The sequence below is a fragment of the Pinus tabuliformis genome, chromosome 8, assembly GCF_031772625.1.
Source record: "Pinus tabuliformis cultivar Carrire ecotype Pingquan chromosome 8, CPIR1, whole genome shotgun sequence".
In the NCBI taxonomy this organism is placed as follows: domain Eukaryota; kingdom Viridiplantae; phylum Streptophyta; class Pinopsida; order Pinales; family Pinaceae; genus Pinus; species Pinus tabuliformis.
The window spans coordinates 1,652,510,934-1,652,532,250 of record NC_142294.1 but is presented as its reverse complement, the minus strand read 5'-3'; the positions used below and the strand labels follow the sequence as shown (position 1 = coordinate 1,652,532,250).

Genomic DNA, 21,317 nt, shown 5'->3' with positions numbered 1-21,317 from the left:
GAGGAGAACCTTGCTCTTCTCGGGCAAGTAAAGAAGGGCAAGGTGAAGGCCAAGTAGAACTCAAGTGGAGGAGCATATTCAAACAAGGAGGACATTAGTAAAGTTAAGTGCTTTGCATGTGATAACTATGGACACTATGTAGGTCAATGTCCAAACAAGGAGGGTAAGGGAAAGACACCTATGGCTACATCTGCATAGATGGATGAGTTAGCCAATAAGTTTGAGAAGTTTCCTTGATGTCTTGTCTTTTTGATACCATTACACCTGAGGTGTGGTTTGTGGACAGTGCGACATCTTGTGACATGATAGGGTTTTGTGACCTATTCAGTAGTATGGCTAAGGAGCACAGAGACCTACATGTGGAGCTTGTTGACAATGGCAAGTATGCAATTAAAAGGTTGTGGGTAACATACAGTTCTAGTTGGATTTTGGGAGTCCTATGGAGGTGAATGAAGTGTTGTATGTACAAGGGCTTCAAAAGAACCTACTCTTAGTTTTGGCCATGGAATACAAGCGACATGAGATCAACTTTTTACGAGTATCGGTACTTGTCAGGTTGAATGGATCTGATCCTAGTGTGAGGCGAGTAATTGGAGGCGGAGAGGGTAATTTGTACTTGTTGAGAGGACAACGAGTGAGAGATTTGGTGCATGACAATGACAACCTATGTGAGCTATGGCATAAGAGGATGGTCACTTGCATTCTAGAGCTTTACAATTGTTATGGGAGTTGGCCGTTGGTCTTCCGAATTTTAGTGTAGAGTAGGATGGAGTGTGCAAGGGATGTGCACTTGGCAAGTGTGCCAAGGTTGTTTTTCCAAGCAACAAAATTAGGTCCAAGGGTGTGTTCGACTTGATTCATTTTGATGTGTGTGGTCTCATGGGAGTTGAGTTTGTGATTTATGTTGCTATTATGTGACATTAAGAGATTTTCTCTAGGACATGGATATATTTCTTGAAGGCCAAGGATAAGGCCTTCAATTGGCCCAAGAGTTCAAAGCTGCCATGGAGAACCAAATGAGGAAGAAGATCAAAGTTCTTAGATTAGACAATGTGGGTGAGGATACCTCTAATGAGTTTAAGAATTTTTGCAAGGAGATAGGAATTAAAAAGGAGTTGATAGTGCCATATATTTCGTAGCAGAATGGAGTGGCAAAGAGAAAGAATGGGGTTATCATCGGAGCAACCAAGGTCATGATACATGATCAAAATTTGCCTAAGTTCTTGTGGGCGAAGGCGTGTAATACAACTGTGTATTTGTAGAATAGGAGCCTTCACAAGGCATTGGGGGACAAGACTCTTGAGGACGCTTTTGTAGGATTGAAACCAATGGCACACCACCTTTGCATCTTTGGTAGTCTAGTTTATGCCCACGTACCGTTAAAAAAGGACTAAGCTAGAGCCCTCAATGAATAAGGGCATCTTTGCTGGATACAACGAGACTTCAAAGTCCTACAAGGTTTACATTCCAGGACAAAGGAAGATAATGGTCAGTGGGGACGTCAAATTTGAGGAGGGTAGGACTTATAGGAGGTCACGTGGGTTAGATCCAATCGTGGTAGAGGATCGGGAGTGAGAGGCTTCGAAGACTGAGGAGGGACCAACAACACCAACAATAGGGACATAGTCTATTGAGTAGGAGGAGGATCAAGATACTCCTTCGAGCTTTGTTAGGAGCAGGCCGAGATGGGCTGAACAAACTTTGAGGGATGTTGAGGAGCATGTGGAGGCTTCTAGCAACACTTTCAGGGAGAATTGACACCGATGAGATTTTCCAGTTGCATGGCTTTGATGAGTAGCATCATCGAGTTTGAGCCTTTTACTTTTGAGGAGGTAGCAAAAATATAGGTTTGAAGGGATGCTGTGGCAAAGGGGTACAACTCAATTATGAAGAATGATGTTTAGGGGTTTGTATGGAGGCTTGAGTGGAAGTCAGTGGTCAGTTCTCGATGGATCTACAAGATCAAACATGCAATAGATGGCAGTGTCGAGAAGTATAAGGCGAGGTCCCAAGAGGAGGGAGTACACTATGAGGATACTTTTTCTCTTGTCGCCATATTTGCATTGATTAGGGCAATCATTTTTATTGCTTCAAAAATGGAGTGGAGGATACATCAAATGGATGTGAAGGCTGCCTTCCTCAATGGGGTAATTGAGGAAGAGTTATATATTGAGTAGCCTTAGAGATTTGAGGTGCATGGGGAGCTCATGTATGCAGGTTAAAGAAGGCATTGTGTAGACTTAAGCAGGCACCTCAAGCATGCTACTGAAGGATCGATGGGTACTTTCATGGCTTGGGCTTCACCATGATTGAGGCAGATTCCAACTTGTTCTATCTACTTGCTGATGTTGATTTGCTCATCTTGGTGCTCTATGTGGATGATCTCTTTCTATTGGGATTTGAGAGGCTCATAGTGGTGTGTAAGGAGGACCTTGCTTTGGAGTTCAAGATGAAGGGCATAGGGATGTTGCACTATTTTCTAGGATTTGAGGTGTGGCGATAGTAAGGAGAGATATTCCTTTGGCAGGGCAAGTATGTGATTAATATCCTAAAGAGATTGGGGATGTAGGATTGCAGGTCGATGTTGACACCTATGATTACCAACTTGAGAAAGGTTAATGCTTATGAGAGTGAGTTGATGGATCCCACTTTGTAGAGGGAATTGATCAGGTCCTTGATGTATTTGGTCAATATCAGACTGAATATTTGTTTTGTTGTGAACACACTTAGCTAGTTCATGGTGGAGTTGAGGTGGGTTCATTAGGGGGAAACAAAACATGTGCTTAGGTATCTTTGAGGTACATTGGAATATGTACCGAGGTATGTCAGAGTAAGAGTACTTTAAGTTGTTGCTTTAGCTTGAAATTGGCTATGATCTTATGGTTTAGTAAGAAGCAACACTTAGTGGCACTTAACTCAGCAAAGGTCGAGTACATGATTGCGAGTCTGGTGAGTTGTGAGGCCATATGCCTTGGCAAAATGCTCTTAGGTGTATTTGGTCTTGAGATGGAGCCTGCAACAATTTACTGTGACAACCAAAGTTGTATCGAACTTTCGAAGAGTCTAGTATTTCGTGATAGGTCCAAGCACATAGAGATATGTATTGCTTCATCAGAGGAAGGGTCTAGAGAGGTGCTGTGAGATCGCAGTACATATCCATGGATGAGTATGTGGTGGATATTCTCACCAAGCCCCTCTTGAAGGGTAAGTTTGTGTTCTACAGGTACAAGCTGAGGGTGGTACAAAATTCCTTGCTAGGAGGGAGTGTTGATTTTGTAGCTTTAGAAGGTATTCTACATAGGTTAGTGTTTTCCATGCAGGTTTGAGATGAACAATTGATATTGTTTCTTTCCTAAGGCTAACTTAGGAGAAACACATTATTTAATTTAATTGATTAATGTTTGCTAATTTGAGCAACATTTTGAAGGATAAATATTTAATTATTTAGGTTGTCAAACTCACGTAAATGTAAAGACATATCAGATAAGGCATGAGATTGCATATTATTCATAAGATATACGTATAAATACATTTTATTGACCCTCGGTTTTCATTTTCCTAGAGGTATTTTGTACTCCTCATGACCGTTGGCATTCACTTGAGGCTTTTCGCCTTCCTCTCAAGTGAATAGGCCAAATTTACAGAACTCGGAAGGATTATGTTTCCAAGATTCCCCCCTCAATATCAAGGGGTTTATATGAGTCCAAGAAGAGAGCTAAAATACAAATGTGGATAATAGCCATGGTTGCATGTGCTCTCCGAAATGGTGGTTTAAGGAAGGCCACAAACCAAATAAGGTAGCATAACCCAAAGTCTTTTACCTGTCAATGTGTCATGGTTTAAGGTTGCCCACCAACTCTGGAACTTGGTTTGAAGTAGTTCACAAAACAATTTCAAATTTGACTAGAAGTTGAAGTCTTCTACAAAGTGGGAGTGCTCTTTGATGATGGTTTAAATATGACCACAAACTAATGAAATGGGTAGTAGAAGTTGAAGTCTTCTACTGGTGGTGGTTTAAGGCTGATCAACAACCAAATCATGCTCATGGAACATGAGTTTGTCCTGGCTACAACTTTGACTCTGGCTTTGGCCGACTCTAGCTGTAGACTATGGTTTAGGCTTGTGGCTCTGGCTCACTTGATATGAATTGGAAACTAGTAGCTAACCATCAATTCCCCCTTATCAGATACAAGGTGAGAAGATGAAGATGTCTCCATTGTAACACGTGTCAACACTCGAGAATGAACTCTGTGGTATGACCAATACATCTTCTTGGCTGTTGAAGACCGCTGCCAAGAAGTGATCCATCCAAGGTGAATCTTTGCTCTTGCAAGAGTCTAGTGTTTGAATGATGAGTATGTTTTCCACAATACAAACAAGGGTGAAGATCAAATCACCAGTCCTTCATGTGGCCAACTCAATCACAATGTTGGCATTTGATAATTTGATGTGGAAGTGGAAGAGGACGTGGAGCAAGTGAAGATGGACTTCCTTGAAGAAACCCAACACCCTTGAAGAAACCCAACACCCTGAAACATAATTGGTTTAAAGTATTCTTGAATTTGAAAGGTCACATCCTTTTCATATCCAAGACTGGTTTTGTGCCTACTGTTAATAACTTCTTCCCGATTTTTGATGATGGGCTTAGGAAGTGCAGGCCGAACTTTTGCATCTTGATGTGAATTTGCTACTGAAGTGGTGTCATTGATCTGATCATGTGCTGGTTGTTGCTGAGAGTCAATGTCAAATAGGGATTTGTTTTGAACAAGAAACAATTCAGAGTTTTGATTCCTTTGTTGTAGTTCATCTTATTGTAGTTGATATTCAAATTGCAGAAACTCAATCTTGTCTTATGCATTTTGTAAACATGTTTGAATATTAATGAGAATGGCTTTGTTGATTTTTATTGTATCATGACAATAGAGCATCTCTATGTATTCAGTGATTCTGATACCTTATTTAATTTTTACGATGATCTCAACAACTCAAGGAAAAGAAAGATGTTGGCTTCAACCAAAAATGCATCCATTTACAATGCAAATTTTAAATGATAAGCTTATTCTCAAAGAAGTACAAGTTGACTTCAGGCAAATCTTTCTTCAAATTTGAAACCTTTATTGGCAAACTAGGTTTTGACTCAGGTTCCAACTATGGAATATCCAGTGGCCAAACCCTGTTACGCAAATTAAAGACCCAACTTAGGAAAAATAGATACTAACTTGGAATTTTAGCATAGGGATTACAAACCAATGGTTCGAAATTCTCTCTTTCAGTGGAAAATTTTGGCAGAAACCACAAACAATACCAACTTCAAATTATATGGAATACCACATTCTCAGTAGTACTCAAAACTAAGATCTGCAATTTACATCAACAAACTAGATCTGAATGTGGGAAAATTGAGAAATTTAAGCTCCCAATGCCAAATAAGAGTGCTAGTCTCCCTCTATAAGTATATCAAAAATTTGTAGCCAAGTTTGAGAAATAAAATATAAGAATAATGAAGCCTTGGATACCAGAACTTGGACCACTGTTTGGAAGAATTGAGTACCATTGCAATGTCCTACTTTTGCAAACGTTATAGGTGTAATATTCCTAATTAGGCAAGGCTAATTAGAATATTCGATTTTGCTCAATTTTGCCTTCTATAGTTATTTGTAAATAAAAAGGTGAGGAAAAGGGGACATAACTCACTTTTAGAATAAGAAGTCACCTCCTAGTAGCACAATGTTGTGACTTAAAGGGGAGCCAAGGGGGCCAAAGGACCACGCAGAGATGGGGCCCACGCAGACACTTGGAGGGACTGCGTAGGTGGAAAGGGAACACGTGGCAGGATGGGATTATGTTGGAGGAGGTGAGCCTTGGGATTGGGAGAGGCCAATGCTATAAAGGAGAGAGGAGCCCCCTTATTTTGTCATTGGAGTATGAGCATTTGAGCTAGTCACTTCGACTTGGAGCACGCTAGCTGTTTAGCCTGTCTCCAGCACTGTTTAGTGCGCTGTGTGTCTCCGTTCGGAGATCTCACCCTTAGCCCTGGGGGACTTAGAGTGCCTACTCGAGCAAGGTATTTTCAACAGTCTTTTTGCAATAGTTTTGATCTTTGACATTGAGGTGGAGTTGAGCATTGGGAGACTGTGCAGTCTTGAGAGAGAGGGATGCAGTTCTTCTGGGAGCATTTCTAGGTTGAGGATTTGTGGAGGAGTTGAGATGGGATATTGAGCAAGGGATCAGCTCTTGCATGTTGGAGGGGTTTGGCAGAGTTTCAGGCAGTATTTTGGAGGATTCTACTCAATGGCAGCGCAGGGCCTTGAGGGATTGCGTGATTCCCCAAGGGGCGATTTTCGGGGGTCGACCATTTTAGAAAAGCTTTTTGGGTTTTTCTGAGTAGGGGCGGATTCCAGAGTTTCAACATTTTTTGAGGAGGGGAACAACCCCAAATCTTCATTTGATTTCCAGCAGTAGCAGCAACACAGCAGTTTCCCAGCAACATCCACGCAGAGGCCATTCCTTTGTTATTCTGAGTGTATTTCTTCACTTGCCTGGTGCAAGTCGAGGTGCCATCCTTCTGATCACCCCCTGTACTCATTCCATTACTCAGTATAATAAAATGGCTTAGCATTTCTCGAGTATCTGCTTATATTATTATATGTTACACCACTGTTATTTTTATCATTTTGAGTTTCCCGGTTATTATATTATTTGTGCGTATTTGGTTGGAGTTTACTGGGGTTTTGGGGAAAATCTCTGAAATGGGATATTACAATAGGTCGATTGAATGGACTACATTTTCCATTCAATGGCAATATGATGCATGGAGCTTGCAATCTTAAGTGCACCCGAATCGCAAGTAAACTTTTACTTGTACCATAATGCAGTTCGATGGAAAAACATTATATTTAATTTTCATCTTGATTTTGAGATAGCTTCAAAGTATTTTTTATTGAATTTGGGATCTAGCTTCATTGATTCGTCTCATGGCTTTCGCCCAACTAGGAAAACTTCACCGAGGTTATCTTCAACAAATTGAAGAGCTTATGCAATGTTTCATCTACACTCTAACCAATGGTTAGATTGTTGATTATGGAGTGTTGAATCACACCATGTCAATAAGGAAAAGTCCATGTAATGCTATTCCTTGATTTGCAATCAATACATTGTGAGCTTTTGAAATACCCTTTGTAACATCAAATATAAGAGGATATTTCAAATCATCAAGACCGCCAACTTTCTTATCAGTTACCAACCATGTGAGAGAACACACTATCAATAGAAACACCAACAATTTCTCTGCTCAACTTCTCAAACATGGAATATTTGTCACGGAAAGCAGTGATTTCTGCAACACGTGAAATATCTTTTCTAGTTTGGAGTCAACCTCTGGTGTGTTGCATAATTAACTAGATAAAACGTTTTGATTCAAAAATTGACTCTTCTTGCAACCTCGACATTGACAACATGATGGACAATCTCTAGTAACATGTCAAGTGGATTATAAAGTAACAAATGATCATGAAAAGGATGAAGAAACATTGATTTTAACAACAATTATACTAAACCTATGGCTCTGTAGCAAGCCTCGCTTTTTATTGACTCCTTTTAGGTTCCTTCTGGCACACTCAGCCAAACACCTAATATCTTCCAAATAGTTGAAGACTACTTCAACTGGTTTGTTTCTCTAGGCAAAATAGTTGAAGATTGCTTCGATTGGTTTGTTTCTCCAAGCAAAATAGGGTGGCTCGCAACACAATTTATTGTCTCATCCAATCGATGATGTGCCAATCCTAGTGTTAAAGCGTTAAAGCCTCTGCTCAAAAGAAATCTATACAAGCAAGAAATCAATACCTAATTGATCTCATTTAGCATCAAAGAGTTGGGATGCTCAACATCACAAAGTTGGCACTGCCATTATGCTAATTCTCTAATGGCAGATACCAATATTAGTAGCACACAAAAGGGCATGAATTGACTAGACAAAGAAATATGTGTAGGAAGGCGAATTTTAGATACGAAGAAATGTTAGAGTAATGCCCCTTGTTAGGGTTTCGGCATTGTCGCCATTTGTTAGAGTTCAAATCAATGTCCAACACACCATCAAAGCATATGGAGGTAGTCAAGGAAGGCAAAACTAGTTGCAGAGTTGATTGGATAACAACTTTGACATGTACAGAGAGTGCCCAGAATGGTAGAGCAAACACGGTTGAGAAATGCCAGACTTAAGGACAGGTCTGTCGCACTCAGGCGAGTCAGACTTTTGAGTAGGACCAATTGTGCTTTGATACCATCTCAGACACATGAAAATAGACAAGGGAGATTTGATAAGGCGTGAGATTGCATATTATTCATAAGATGTACATATAAATTTGCAATGCATTTGATTATCAATCATCTTAGCATATGCCCAAGCAACATCTTTCATTCTAGGAGCCATTTTCTGATATTTGGACTTGGAGATGAAAGGACAAAAGTTCGAAAATGAAAAGAAAAAAAAACAACTCTTCAATGTTCATTTCTTTTAGAAAAAAAACTCTTTCCAATTTCTAGATTTGCTAAAAAAAAAGCAAGGGCAGATCTGAGAAGTGAAAAAAAATACCTCTAGCCTCCTAAATGCTGCTCCAAAATGTTGCTCCAATGATTGCCCAAGAAGCTCCTCACTGTTGCTCCAAAATGCTGCTCCAATGATTGCCTAAGAGGCTCCTTACAGCTGCTCCAAAATCCAAACTCTTCACAAACTCTTCACAAACTCTTCACAAAAGTTCACACAAATGCAATGAGATAACTGTGAGGAAGTGTAAGGCGGTTGGGTAATTTCATAGGCTTGGGCGTGTTAAGTTTTGCAACTAGGGTCAAATCCACCTTGGATAGCTTAGATGACCATGATGATGATTGCATTAAATTCCTCTTTTCGAGAGGACCAAAATCGACCTAAAGAACACTCCATTTGGACAAGCGGAAGTTGATTTTTGAATTATTTTATTTACCCATGCATAATGGAATGGGTCGACCGTAAGCACATGTGAAATTGGTTAGGTCGGCCTCAACCCCAAGTGGACCCTCATGAAAGCCTATAAATAAAAGCGACCTCAAGCTCATTTATACACATTGATCAAGCCATCTTCTACTCTTCTCTTTTGTCTTGGTTTGCATAGGTTTGACGGATGAAGTTCGCGAAAGGGTCCGAAATCTCAGGGGTGAAGCTCGCATGGATCTAGGGTTTTTTGTCTCTCGGACACAGGCACATAACTGAGTTTTTTTGTCCCCGGATGCACGCACAGAGTGGCTAAGGGAGCGTCTAGGAAGTTTCAGATGCTCACATAGGGGCCTGAAGGGAGCGTCCAGGGTTTCAGAGGCAGATCGGACAATATTAGTCCCCGGACGCTCGCACAGAGTGGTCAAGGGAGTGTCCAAGCAGTCTCGGACGCACGTACAGTAATTGGAAGAGAGCATCTGGGGGTTTGGAGCAGATCTAGGTGAGTTTGACCCCAAACGCGCACACACAATTGTCTTGAGAGCGTCTGGGCAGACACAGACGCCCTCACACAGTGGCCGGGAGAGTGTCTAGGGAGTTTCAGACTCACGCAATCAATCTTCCTGAGAGCTTCCAGGGTTTTGATCTAGGGTTTGACAGTTGACTTCACTTGGCTTCAGTGATCTGGTGGATCAAGTGTTTCTCTCTGCTATTTTGTAGATTTGCAATTTGTTTCTGTAAATCTCTGCTTCAATTTATGTATTAGGGTCATCACACTCTCTGCTGAAATTTTTTTATGACGATCTAATAAGGAAGAAGATTTGAAAGGGTTTGCCCTGATGTGGAGTTTTTCCTTGGTCTTGGACCTATCTACTGTCTCTTATGGTTGTGCAATTGTCTTCTTTGTCATTGTAGATGTTGTTCTATCTTCAGTTACAGTTTATGATTGGATACATTGCTAGTAATTGGATGCATTGTTAAATGATGATGTGAATTGGGATTAAGTAATTGATACAACATAGAACAATTTGAAAAATTAATAGGGAGAGGGTAGATGCATTGAGAAAAACCCTAAACCAAAAAAAATTACTTTTCAAGTCTGCCTTTCTTGCCCTTTTCTGCTACGGACAAGCTTGGCCTGGTTATGACAGGCTCGACCAAGTCGCTTGATCCGTTACCGAATTGGCCGAGCCGAACACGGACTGGCCTTTGAACCAATTTTTCTACTGAGCTTTTTGTGAGATTTTTCTACTTCTTCTTGTGATTTTGATTTTCTCATGCATTATAGGAACGATGTGAGGGCTAATGAGGGTGTAGAGCTCATGTTAGGCTTTTGTCAGTGTACTTTATTATATCCCAAAAAATATTTTGATGTTAAGATAATGGATGTTGTTCTTTTTTTTGTTACTGCTACATCAACCTCTTAGGGCGAGGTGTCCACCCCCCTACTCAAGAATGATGAAGATAGGGATCCAATATTGGTAACATATAGCAATCAACTTGAATATTGGGATGTGGATACATGATATAGATGGAAAGTATCAAGCTTGGACTACCATGGACACACAACATCAATCAATGCCTCTTGTTTGTGCCCCCCTTGGATAGTGTAAAGAAAGGCCTCGTAGGTGGTCACACTAGACTAGGGGTAGGGGATAACTACCATGATGAAGCGTGGGAACAATAATGCAATCAAAAGAAGTTAATCATCCAACTCAACCTGTGATCCATACCAATATGCTCTTAAGCATTATATGAAAGCACTTTATTACAAAAATGGTTAGTGTACCATATAACCTATGGTCTACCGTCATCTGATAAGTAAGCAAGATGTTATAAAGCACTGACTGGAGGATAGATAAAAGCCTCTGAGGCTAGCTGTCTGTAAATCTCATACTGTTGTTGGCTGGCAAGCTGAATAGAGTGGAGAAAAAGTTTTCTTGTGAAGGTCACCCACTTGGGTTGGTTGCATGCCTAAGTTGTTAACCTTAATTTGGGTAAATTAAATTAGTTTAACTATTGAATAGTTAAATCAACGTCAACATGTGTGCACAAAGGTTAATGCCCATTTATAAACACAGCCCCCAACTTAGTCACCAATAGATTAAATCGCCATGAACATGTATGCCAGTGAGGGGTGCACCTAATAAAGTGTTGTACAATGTAAATAATAAATGTTCTCCCTAGTAATAACCCACCATGATAACAATGAAAAATGAAGCCCAACCTAAGGTGGACCACCATCAAGGGATCATCACTTTAAATGTGATCATCCAACCATAAGAGAAAGGTTAGATCGCTGCCAAATCATATGTAGCACCTCCCCCCTGCTGCCCGCAATAACTCAAACTTATGAAATAACACATCAATGAGGGCACTAACACCATTAAACACTCCTGGGTGATGTCTAGCAAATGTTACATCATTAAGTTATATTACTTTGAAAATTTCCACAAAGCCACCATGAATCACTCTACCATAGCAACATCATTAAAGAAGAGGATATAACAAAGTGCTAACCCATCCAATTGTCAAGTGTGTCCCACATCACACACCAAATAAAAGGACCATGTACAACACACCCTCCTACTAACACCAAACAATACCACATTATCATGCCAAAGTCACTAGGAAATCCCAAAAATCATGAAACACAGCTCCTAACACGATCAGCATCTAACCTTTTTGGGAGCTGGAAATATCATCCATATTTCAAGGCAAGCATATCAACCATTTAGATGGCTTGTTACACAACCAACAAATTTTCAACCAAGGGGCGATCGACAAGGCAAGCACATATGAGAAGACCACCAAACCAGCAAGTACATCTAGACTCCTCCAAATCAAAGATCTCCAATGCCAAATAGAAGAAGCTCATTGAAGGTGTATCTCCCCCAAATCAAACCAAAAGCTCCAAGGAACCAACATCAAATTTCCATCAATGTGTTGAAAATCCCAATGTGGAACCTCATATGGTATGAGGTGTAACATGCCATTCCAACCCTTTTATAGAATAAGAGAAAAATTTTACAAAGCAAAAACCCTAGACTGGGTACACCTAAGAGAGTGAGTCTAGATGTGGAGTGCTCCACCTTGACAGGGTCCCCCTTAACCTTAAGCAACACAAATGTCTCACATGTGCTAAATGTAATTGGTTACATGATAACTCGTGCACCGTGCTTGTAGGCACGCCCAATACAGATATTTTTACACAACATCTTGAAGAATGTGTTCTCCCTCATGAGACTCTTTCCCAATAATGTGTCCTTCTTAGAGCAAGAGTCAAACACTCTCTGAGCAATAGGTAAACTGACAGTTTCCATCACCATGAGATATTTATTCTTCTACTCTGCCTTTTTATATCTATGATCCCATTAACAAACTGCATATTATCAAGCCATTTTGAAAAGTCTTTGGCATGTGGTATATCTTGTTTGAGCAAATAGAATATTGGTTTTGATGTGATCCACTAGGTATACAAGTTTAACACTTTAAGAACATAATTAGACTAGGGGAAAGCTCGAATAATCCCTTTAAATATTTTGGAACCTTTTGGTATATGTTCCTCATTTCTTTTTAAGCGCTGAAATGAAGTGCTCCCATAAAACAAAGACAATTGCCTTTTTCTTGACAGTCTTCTATTAAGTAATACGTTGAAGATTGAGATTAAATTTCAATCAATTTTCTGATACTAACTGTGTAGTGTGTAGACAGAACAATGGCATTTTGGAAAATGCTTGTATTGTTCCAAACAATTTAATATTTTGACACATAACATCGTACTGTTATTTCTGAATATATCTGTTTTACAGGCAACTGTTATACATTCAGTTGAACTGAACTTCATTGTCTGGCTAAACCAAAGACTCAAGAGCTGTTATGTGTTAACATTTCTCAGTCATTTGTCTGATTCTTGTTCTGTGGCAAGCTGTTACATTGAGGTTGCATCTGTTTTGTTGTGCATCTCCTGTTTACTACAAATACCTTGACCCTCATGCTATGTGAATGAAGTGCAAATCTGGGTGTCCTTTCTTTGCTGTTTTGGCAGTCTACATGTTTGTCAGTGACATTAAGAATATAAAATTTAACATAATATTCTGGTCAGGTCTCTCAGAGAAGAGGCAAGAAATGAAAATGCTTCACTTTCATCTGAGCCAGGGAGTCTTCTTTCTGCTGTTCTTCGTCATGATCCGGAGGCATTTGACTATATCTCACCAGGTATAAAATTGGATTCAATTACTTGATATTTTAACTTGCATAATTGCTTTTCAAAATGTATAATTTCGTTTCCTAATTCTTGCTGCCTCTTGAATATGTATCCTCTGTTTGTTGTGGCTGAAACAGGGTTGGTAAGTTTATTCTATCATACACTCACTAATTGAAAATAAAGAAAATGCCCCTTGTTAGTTATTTAACACATCAGCATTAGCTAGGAGTTTAGTTTACTAGTGGGGTCATGCTCATCTATTGCAATTGTATATGTCAGGCTGGTTGGAGGACAACATAATGTGCTTTTTAGTCTAGGATATATGCCTTTTTTGAATTCACGGTTTACTTTTAGATTGTTGTGTGGAGGCAAACTGTATTCAATGAGTGTAGGCAAACTGTATTCAATGAGTGTCTCTGCTGGAATATTGCACATATTAGGCTGACTTTTGACTGTTGCAATTTGAAGAATGGTGTACTAGTTTCTGTATGCTTTGGATTCTGATACTGTGTCCAAGTTGACATGCATATAGTGAATTAAGTTGGCCTATTGTTTGAAATTGTGACTTGAAAATAAAGAGCAGGTCAACAGGGAAGAAGAAAAATAGCTTCTTGGGGAAAAAATGATCACAAGAAGAGAAGCTGTGACTGTTGACAGATTTTTGTCTTCTGAACATTAATATTATTTCGTCGTTTCTTTTTCTGTAGCTGTTATAGTTGCTGTATGTTGGGTTAAAGGTATATAAAAACAGTTTGGCTGAGCTTTTAACTTTTCTGACAAACATCAATTCGTAATTTTTTTTCTTTTTGTTGCTTAAGCTTACATATGGTTTAGCCCCAAGCATTTATTATACAGCTGGTAAAAGTATACTTGTAGGAGCAGTCATTGTTCTATCAAGCTGTTTCTTTGCTTATTCAATACAATACTGTTCAAGCATCACAGGTCCAGTCAAGGAGCGTGGTTGGCGCAATTTGTCTTCCGAGAAAAAGTCTTCTCAAGAAAATTCTCATGGGGGCATTCAATCACATAGCATTTCAAAGGGGGCTTCGTCAAATTTTCCAGAGGGGACCTCCTTGGTATGTTTGTGTGTTTTTTCAGATCTAGAGTATATGTTTTCTTAGATCTAGAGTATTTGCTTGCAGTTTACAATTATTCTCCAGACTCCAAGTCATTAAAAGACATTAATTTAAAATAATCCAACCAGTTGACTGAGCTGCATGAAATGGGAAGATGTGGAAACATTTCTATATTGAAAAAGGCGCCTCTACAACCAACAGATTTTGGAATCTTTTGTTTGGCTAATGTTATTACGGTTTACCATTAGGAAATGTAGATTTCAGTAGTATTATCAATATTTATCTTTTGCATAAACTTCTATGGCAATGTTTAATGTAACTATTGAATCTAGAGGAAATCCAAAAATTGTAGAAAGGCAGCCTTTAGTTGTAATTGGAAATTTTGCAGGTTTTGCTAATGATGATCCACTTGAGCCTCATAATGAAGAGTAATGGTTAATCGCAGTGTCTTCATTTTGAAATTATTTTAATCTTCTTTTGTAATGTTTCTTTTCTGAAGTTTGAACCAAGGTCAAGAATATTCTAGACTTTATTATAGGTGGGGAAGTATTGTATGTTTGAGGCATACATAAACACCTGCAATTGCCAATTACACATAATATGGTGTAAAATATGATGAAATTAACAGAGTAATAGGAATATATTGAAAATGAATGCAGGTGATAATTTGAATAATAATTAACTATACAGTTTCTTGTGGCAAGAAAATTTGTACTGAATAAGGTGTTGTTTTGCTTCTAAATTGTTTGAAAGTGATTATGAATTTCAGAACACACAAACACCCGTATCTGCAAGAAAATCCAGAATGATAAGAAAAGACAAGACTAGTGAAGTTGTAGATAAGGGCAAGTCGGAAGCCCTTGATCATCCAGGTTTGCTATAATGAAACATGCTTACAATAAAATTTCCATTTTTGGCTGCCTGCTTGTTACATTTTGATAATGGGTTGCATTGCTATATTGGCAGATGGCACTGTTGCAGGATTTTGTGAACTGTTGGATGATTATCTTGAAAGAGCAGAAATTCCTGGAGAAGATGAAGGTGAAGAGGAGGGTACATGGCTTCCTCTTTCTGATATAAAACTTCTTGGAAATGAAATTGCGTCAGCACATTCAAGGAATACTTTACATCTGGTTCCTGTGGAGACTATTGTAAGACTGCTAGGTTTACTTGATCGTCATATACGGCGTGGGCATGACATGACAGTTGATGAAGAAGATGATGTGAGTCTGTATAATTATTTGTTTAGTTGTTTTTATTTCAATTTGATAGAATGGTTCTCTAATGAGGATATATGTGTGTACACATCCACACACATTTCCCCTCCCCATGAGATATATCTTTATATTCCAAATGAGGAATATACATGTTTTGGTCCTCGAGGAACTTCTCAGACAATGCTCAAATCCAGTACAAGAAATATACTCATTATGAGCTTAACATGTCACATGCGGGAATTGAACCTGGGTGAAGAAGATAACAACATTTTTCTCAACCACCCGAGCTAAACCCAATTGACTATATATATATATATATAGATATATATATATGAGAAATACTCATTATTAGCTCAGCATGTCACATGCAATAGTTGAACCTGGGTGGGAAGGATAACAACATTTCTCCCAACCACCACTTGAGCTAAACCCAATTGACAATTGACATCAATGGTAATTTTCTAATGCCCAAACATCAACGCACCTGTCACCTCAAACCTTGCAGTTCTACTTCTGGTCACCCTAAAGCCTAATGATTACCTATTTCTATTTCCCAGCACTGCCATCTCTGAGATCCTCAGTAGCTTACTTTATGTAACATATGTCAAACAATGTGTTTAGGTAGGCCTGCCGAAAATGAAGAACGTAAATATGCAGGATATAAGGACTTTCTTTAAAAACAGTTACCACTGTCCATACACACACACACACATATATATATATATATATATTATTATTTTAAAAACCGGAACCGGATTTTGAACTGGCTACCTATCTAACCGGGTTTCAAACCGGAACTGGATCGAACTGGCTTGAATTGGGTTCAATGAACCAGATTTGAAAAAATACATAAAATAATTATTTTTTAATGATTTTTTATTTTTGTTTTTGTGATTCCAAACCATGATTCCAAATTGATAGAGACAAAATATGCAAAAAATATGCAAAGTTTGCTCATCTATATGCTATGTAATGGTGAATATATAAAAAAGGCACAGAGTGCAATACATAACAATAACAAAATTGAAAATACCTAGTCAACAAGGCTTTAAATGGCCTCTAGGGACCAAAAACAATGCCACGAGTTATTGGGTTACTGGCTTACTACAAATCACTGATTAACCTGGTCACTCATCAAACTCGTAAGTGATTCACCACTACTGGAAATGGGCTCATCAACAGGAGCCACATAAGTGTCATCTAGCTCAAAGTTTTTAGATGTGGATTAGGGAAAATTTTAAAGATGAAAATATTTCTTAAAGTTTAGAAACCTTGGTTAAACTACTTGGCTATATTTTTGTAAAAATATTCAAATTTCTAATGATTTTATATGGTCCCTATAAATTTTTGGCTAATTTTAATGTAAAATAATTCTATACCATAAAATATGGGCGAAGCATTTTCAGAAAAATGGAAATTAGAGAACCTTTTTTTGTGGAGAAACATGGAAAATTAGTCCACCTGCGAATATTAGCCCCTAAAATTTTCCCTAATGCGGATTCTTCAACCTTATAACATGGTAGAAATTGAAAAAGCTCAACATGCCTAACCAATGATGTTGGTTTGAATCAACTTTATAATATGGTAGAAAAAGCTTAGCCTACCTAACCAGTTATTTTGCTTAGAGTGAAGGCAAGGCTACATTTTTGTCAAGGTTATGTTAGAGGAGTTCAACAATTAATACCACCAAAATCAGCAGAGTTCAACAATCAATGCCGCCAACATCAAGGACATAAAGGGCTTCGTGCTATTGTTAAAATGCCAATCCCATATTCTCACACATGACAGGATCAAATGGAAACATTGCAATCCCCTAAATCCTGTAAACTGTTGAGTTAATTTTGCACATCCTTAACCTCATCATTGGCATGAGGGTTCAACATTGTAGCTGGAGCTTGGGTCCTTCGGGTTTTCGCTGTCCCACAAGAGTAGGTGCATTAAGTGGAGCTGACGAGTTGCTAGCCTAGACCGACTCCACTAGTTTAAACTTTAGACAGAGTCAACAAAAAGTCGGTTGGACCCTTTTTGACCACTTGAGTTCAACCATCACCATTGATAGAGGTTGAAGCCCTTTATGTGTGATTTGTGGGGGTGGTAGCCCCAGGGGTGTGGAGAAGTAAGTGAAATCAGCCTTAGCCATTATGGGACAGCCCCTAAGCCCATTGTTTGAACTTTGGCTCCTAAAACAATTATCAAGAAAGTTAAGATACGTAACAAGCTACCTTATGACCTTTGGTTCAATACAATGTAGATATATTCCTTGAGGTCCTTTGAGAGATTGACTTGGAGATAGACATGGCTTTGTCGGTGAAGCTTGACAAAGCATTCTGGCTAATGACAATGACCTTAATGGGAGCTGAAAAATGCTCTGAAAAGTCCCAGAGCTGCAATGGAAGACCAGGGAATTTAATCCAGATTGAACAATGCAACTGCATGGTTTCATCTGCAAGAAAGCTTTCATACCATTGTGATGATGTAACAAGGTTATTGCAACAAATTCAAGGTTTGTGAACCACAACTTCAGTATCATGATGATCTTCTCTAAATGTGGTTTGAGAAAATCCTTTAGTAAGATTGAGTGGCTCTATAAATTTATCCATAGAGTTCGGAGGCCTCTTTAACCCAGGTTTTTATGACAGACTCTGGTGCAATTGACAATCGTACACACAAAATATGCTAAGAAGGTTCACCTCTTGAGACCACAGACAATAAAATATCAACAGGTATACAAACAGGAATTTCATCTTTAAGAACTAAAGGTCATGCTAGCAACATCTACAGTGTACACAGACATTGCATATGACCAACCTCCACTACCACATCGGTTATTCCATTTTTGACATAACCTAGAATCGCATTTGTGACTCCATCTCCCTCACTAAAGGGAATTATACTAGACTGACTTTTATCAACTTTTCTAATTTTTTTCAATTTCTCCTTATCATTGTGCTCATTCTGTTTAAAACCTAAGTTATTCTCATACATGGAAAATTTCTGGAATTGCAATTTCTACAGGGATTGACTCTATCAGATTTGATGTTTTAAGTGCATATATTACCTCAAATCTGCTTTCAGGGCACTGAAATCTTCCACTTAACTTTGAAATTAATAACACCATTCTGTAGAAAACTTAATGTCAAGCACATCTCCTTGATACTCTCTGCTCATAACGACCCAAATGTTCAGATACTGATTTGTCACATATGCGTAGCATACTCCACCCCTTCCTTGGTTGTTGGAGTAACTTAGGTGGCTTAACTTTTGACTGGGGGTTCCAAATCAACCCATTTTCCAGATTTCTAAAGAATCAAAATATGGAATTGAAATGCACACATATTATTTATTTAATGTATGATATATATCTGATTATCCATTCAACTAAATATTCACAGAATGTAAACTTGCATCCACAATATACATATTTTTATTTTATTTGTTTTATAATTGATCTGTTATGCACAATATATAAAGTTTAACATGTTACATAATACACCAAGGAGTAAAATACTTATCTGTACGAAAGCATGCACACGCTGAGTAGCTGCATAGGAGCCATTTTCCTCCTGGCGAGAGGCATCCATTGTGGACACCATGCCTGAGCTGGACTAAGAGGCAACAAGGGCAAATATTTGCCTACTGAAACTCTCTCACGCACAACCCCAAACAATACCACATGATCCAAGCCGGAATATAGAAATTCCCATGAGTCCCAATGCTGATCAAACTCTTGCAAATTCACCTATGATCCTTTATAAGAATTGACTTAGCATTTGAGAAAATTCTCACAGCTTATACTGAGACTGGCTTGGCCATTCCACTTTCAAATCACACACTACATAGGGAACCCTTCCTAGCCAGATCACAATTGGTCAAGAAGATCCAATTTCACTGAGCTAAGAATATGTTCAGTCCTTGCATGGGCAGTGCAGAGCATCAAAAAAATGTAAACAAGGTGTCTGGCTGGCAGAGTGCAAAACCTTCAGCTCATATCTGTCGTGAATTAGCACAAGGTTTGTGCCAGTGACAATCATCCCTTGGGATAAAATTTGTGCTGTGACCATATTCTCAAGATCTTAAGTGACTTGGAAATTGTAACACATTAGCAATATAATTGCCTGGTTTACAACCAAACCATGGGGCTATTTGTCTGTAGTAAGAATTGGAAGAATGAAGAACCAAAAAAAGACTTTCTTGAAGACAAACATATTGAATACATACATTCACATGCACGAATATTTGTATTTTCAGATTGGGAGTCACCCATCTCAATCATAGTGGAGATTTTCTATGTTTACACATGGCAAGGAAATATTTCTCCCATTTGGTCATGTTTCCCTCTTGTAACATTATAGCTAGATCATGCTTCCTAGCAGCCATTCTTCATGGACATTATGTTAGTCATCTCAATTTTATGAACACATTTTATGATGACATCTTCATGTCATACTTAGGAAACATGAAATAACTTTCAGTATTTAGTATTCTTCAGTGGGCCTTGGCCTGGGCTCTCAATAGGAACTTTTTGAGCATATCTACAGATGTACATTACAGGTTTATTATGTTTGAGGGGCCCACATGGTGTGACACCCCAGCAATATGTCCACGTGTTCATAACATTTACATATCTGAATATGTACAATTCAAGGGTGAAAAGGGTTATTGCAAGGATGTTCTTATTGCATATATATATATTGTTTCTATGAGGATGCAATAACTGTCTTAGATGTCATTTTTACATTTGGGGTGATTAAGAATATATAACAGCTTTATAGCATGATTGAAATGAATTGTTCCTGGGGTCAATTCACTCTCTGACTCATCAAGATGCTATGTTAGAGATCCTACATTTGAATGGCGTGTGCTTGGTAGCTATGGAATAGCTATGCATAACAGTGAAGTATGACTTCTGTTGGAAAAGAAGATTCATGTGATTTGGAGATTGGGATGTCCCCAACAGGAAATTTTCTTGTGTATTCGTGCTCGGGGGTTGGTGAAAACCTATGGGACACCAATTTAGCATACTGGAGGAAATTTATTGAATTTCTGCACAATGTCAAAGGGCTTACAGTGCTTGTGATCTAATGTGGAAGAATTGTAGCCGGATGAAAGACTGTCATTTATAAGTCCTCATTTTGTTTGGCAATGGATTTGGGGGAAGGGCAGATGTGATCGAGGTTGGCAGTTTGTGGTGTTGTTTAATTGGATAGGTTTTAGGGTGAGAAATGGTCCCATGTCAGGGAGTATGCTTTCATTCTGTTTTCTTTTAGTCTTTTACAAAATTTCAGACTTGATCCAAATTTCCTGGAGATTCCTATTATGCATCTCGTATATTCTATGCCTAAGTTACTTGAAACAAGTACAAGTTTCCGTAACAGGAATGCCAAAAAAGAAGAAGAGAGAAAAAAAATGGGTACACAAGGGAAACATGCTATATAAAAAAAAAAAGAAATATAGATATACAGTTCTTTCAAATAACATGGTATCTTGCAAAGAAAAAGCAAGAAAATAAGAATGATACAAATAAATGACATTTTACAAAGAAACCCAAGTCCTTGTTAACTCTCTCATATGATTACATCATAGAATCTAGTGGAAACACTACAATCCTGGCACCCTCAAAATTGTGAAAGCTGTTAAGTCTGCTGAATTCTGAATGGGATGTGAAATTCTACTTTCTCCATGTGAAGTCTGATGAGGTTGGAGCCACTTTCAAACATCCTAAAACAATCAATTTTAATATTGAAAATTTAAGTAAATGGATAGAATTTTAAATTTTATCTTTTTTTACTTTAAGAATTTAAATTTACCATTAGTTATGGCGGTGACAAACTCCTCAGAGCTCAATTCCCCAT

General features: G+C 38.5%; 1 protein-coding gene across 1 annotated transcript in view; it reads left to right on the top strand.

Annotated features, from left to right (window-relative positions):
• Positions 1 to 21,317, top strand: part of EMB2773 (PHD finger family protein) — a 269,544-nt gene that overhangs the window by 22,610 nt on the left and 225,617 nt on the right. The window contains 4 exon segments of the mRNA XM_089374269.1: positions 13,071 to 13,183; positions 14,115 to 14,248; positions 15,018 to 15,120; positions 15,215 to 15,471. Coding sequence (XP_089230395.1) covers positions 13,071 to 13,183; positions 14,115 to 14,248; positions 15,018 to 15,120; positions 15,215 to 15,471 — 607 coding nt within the window.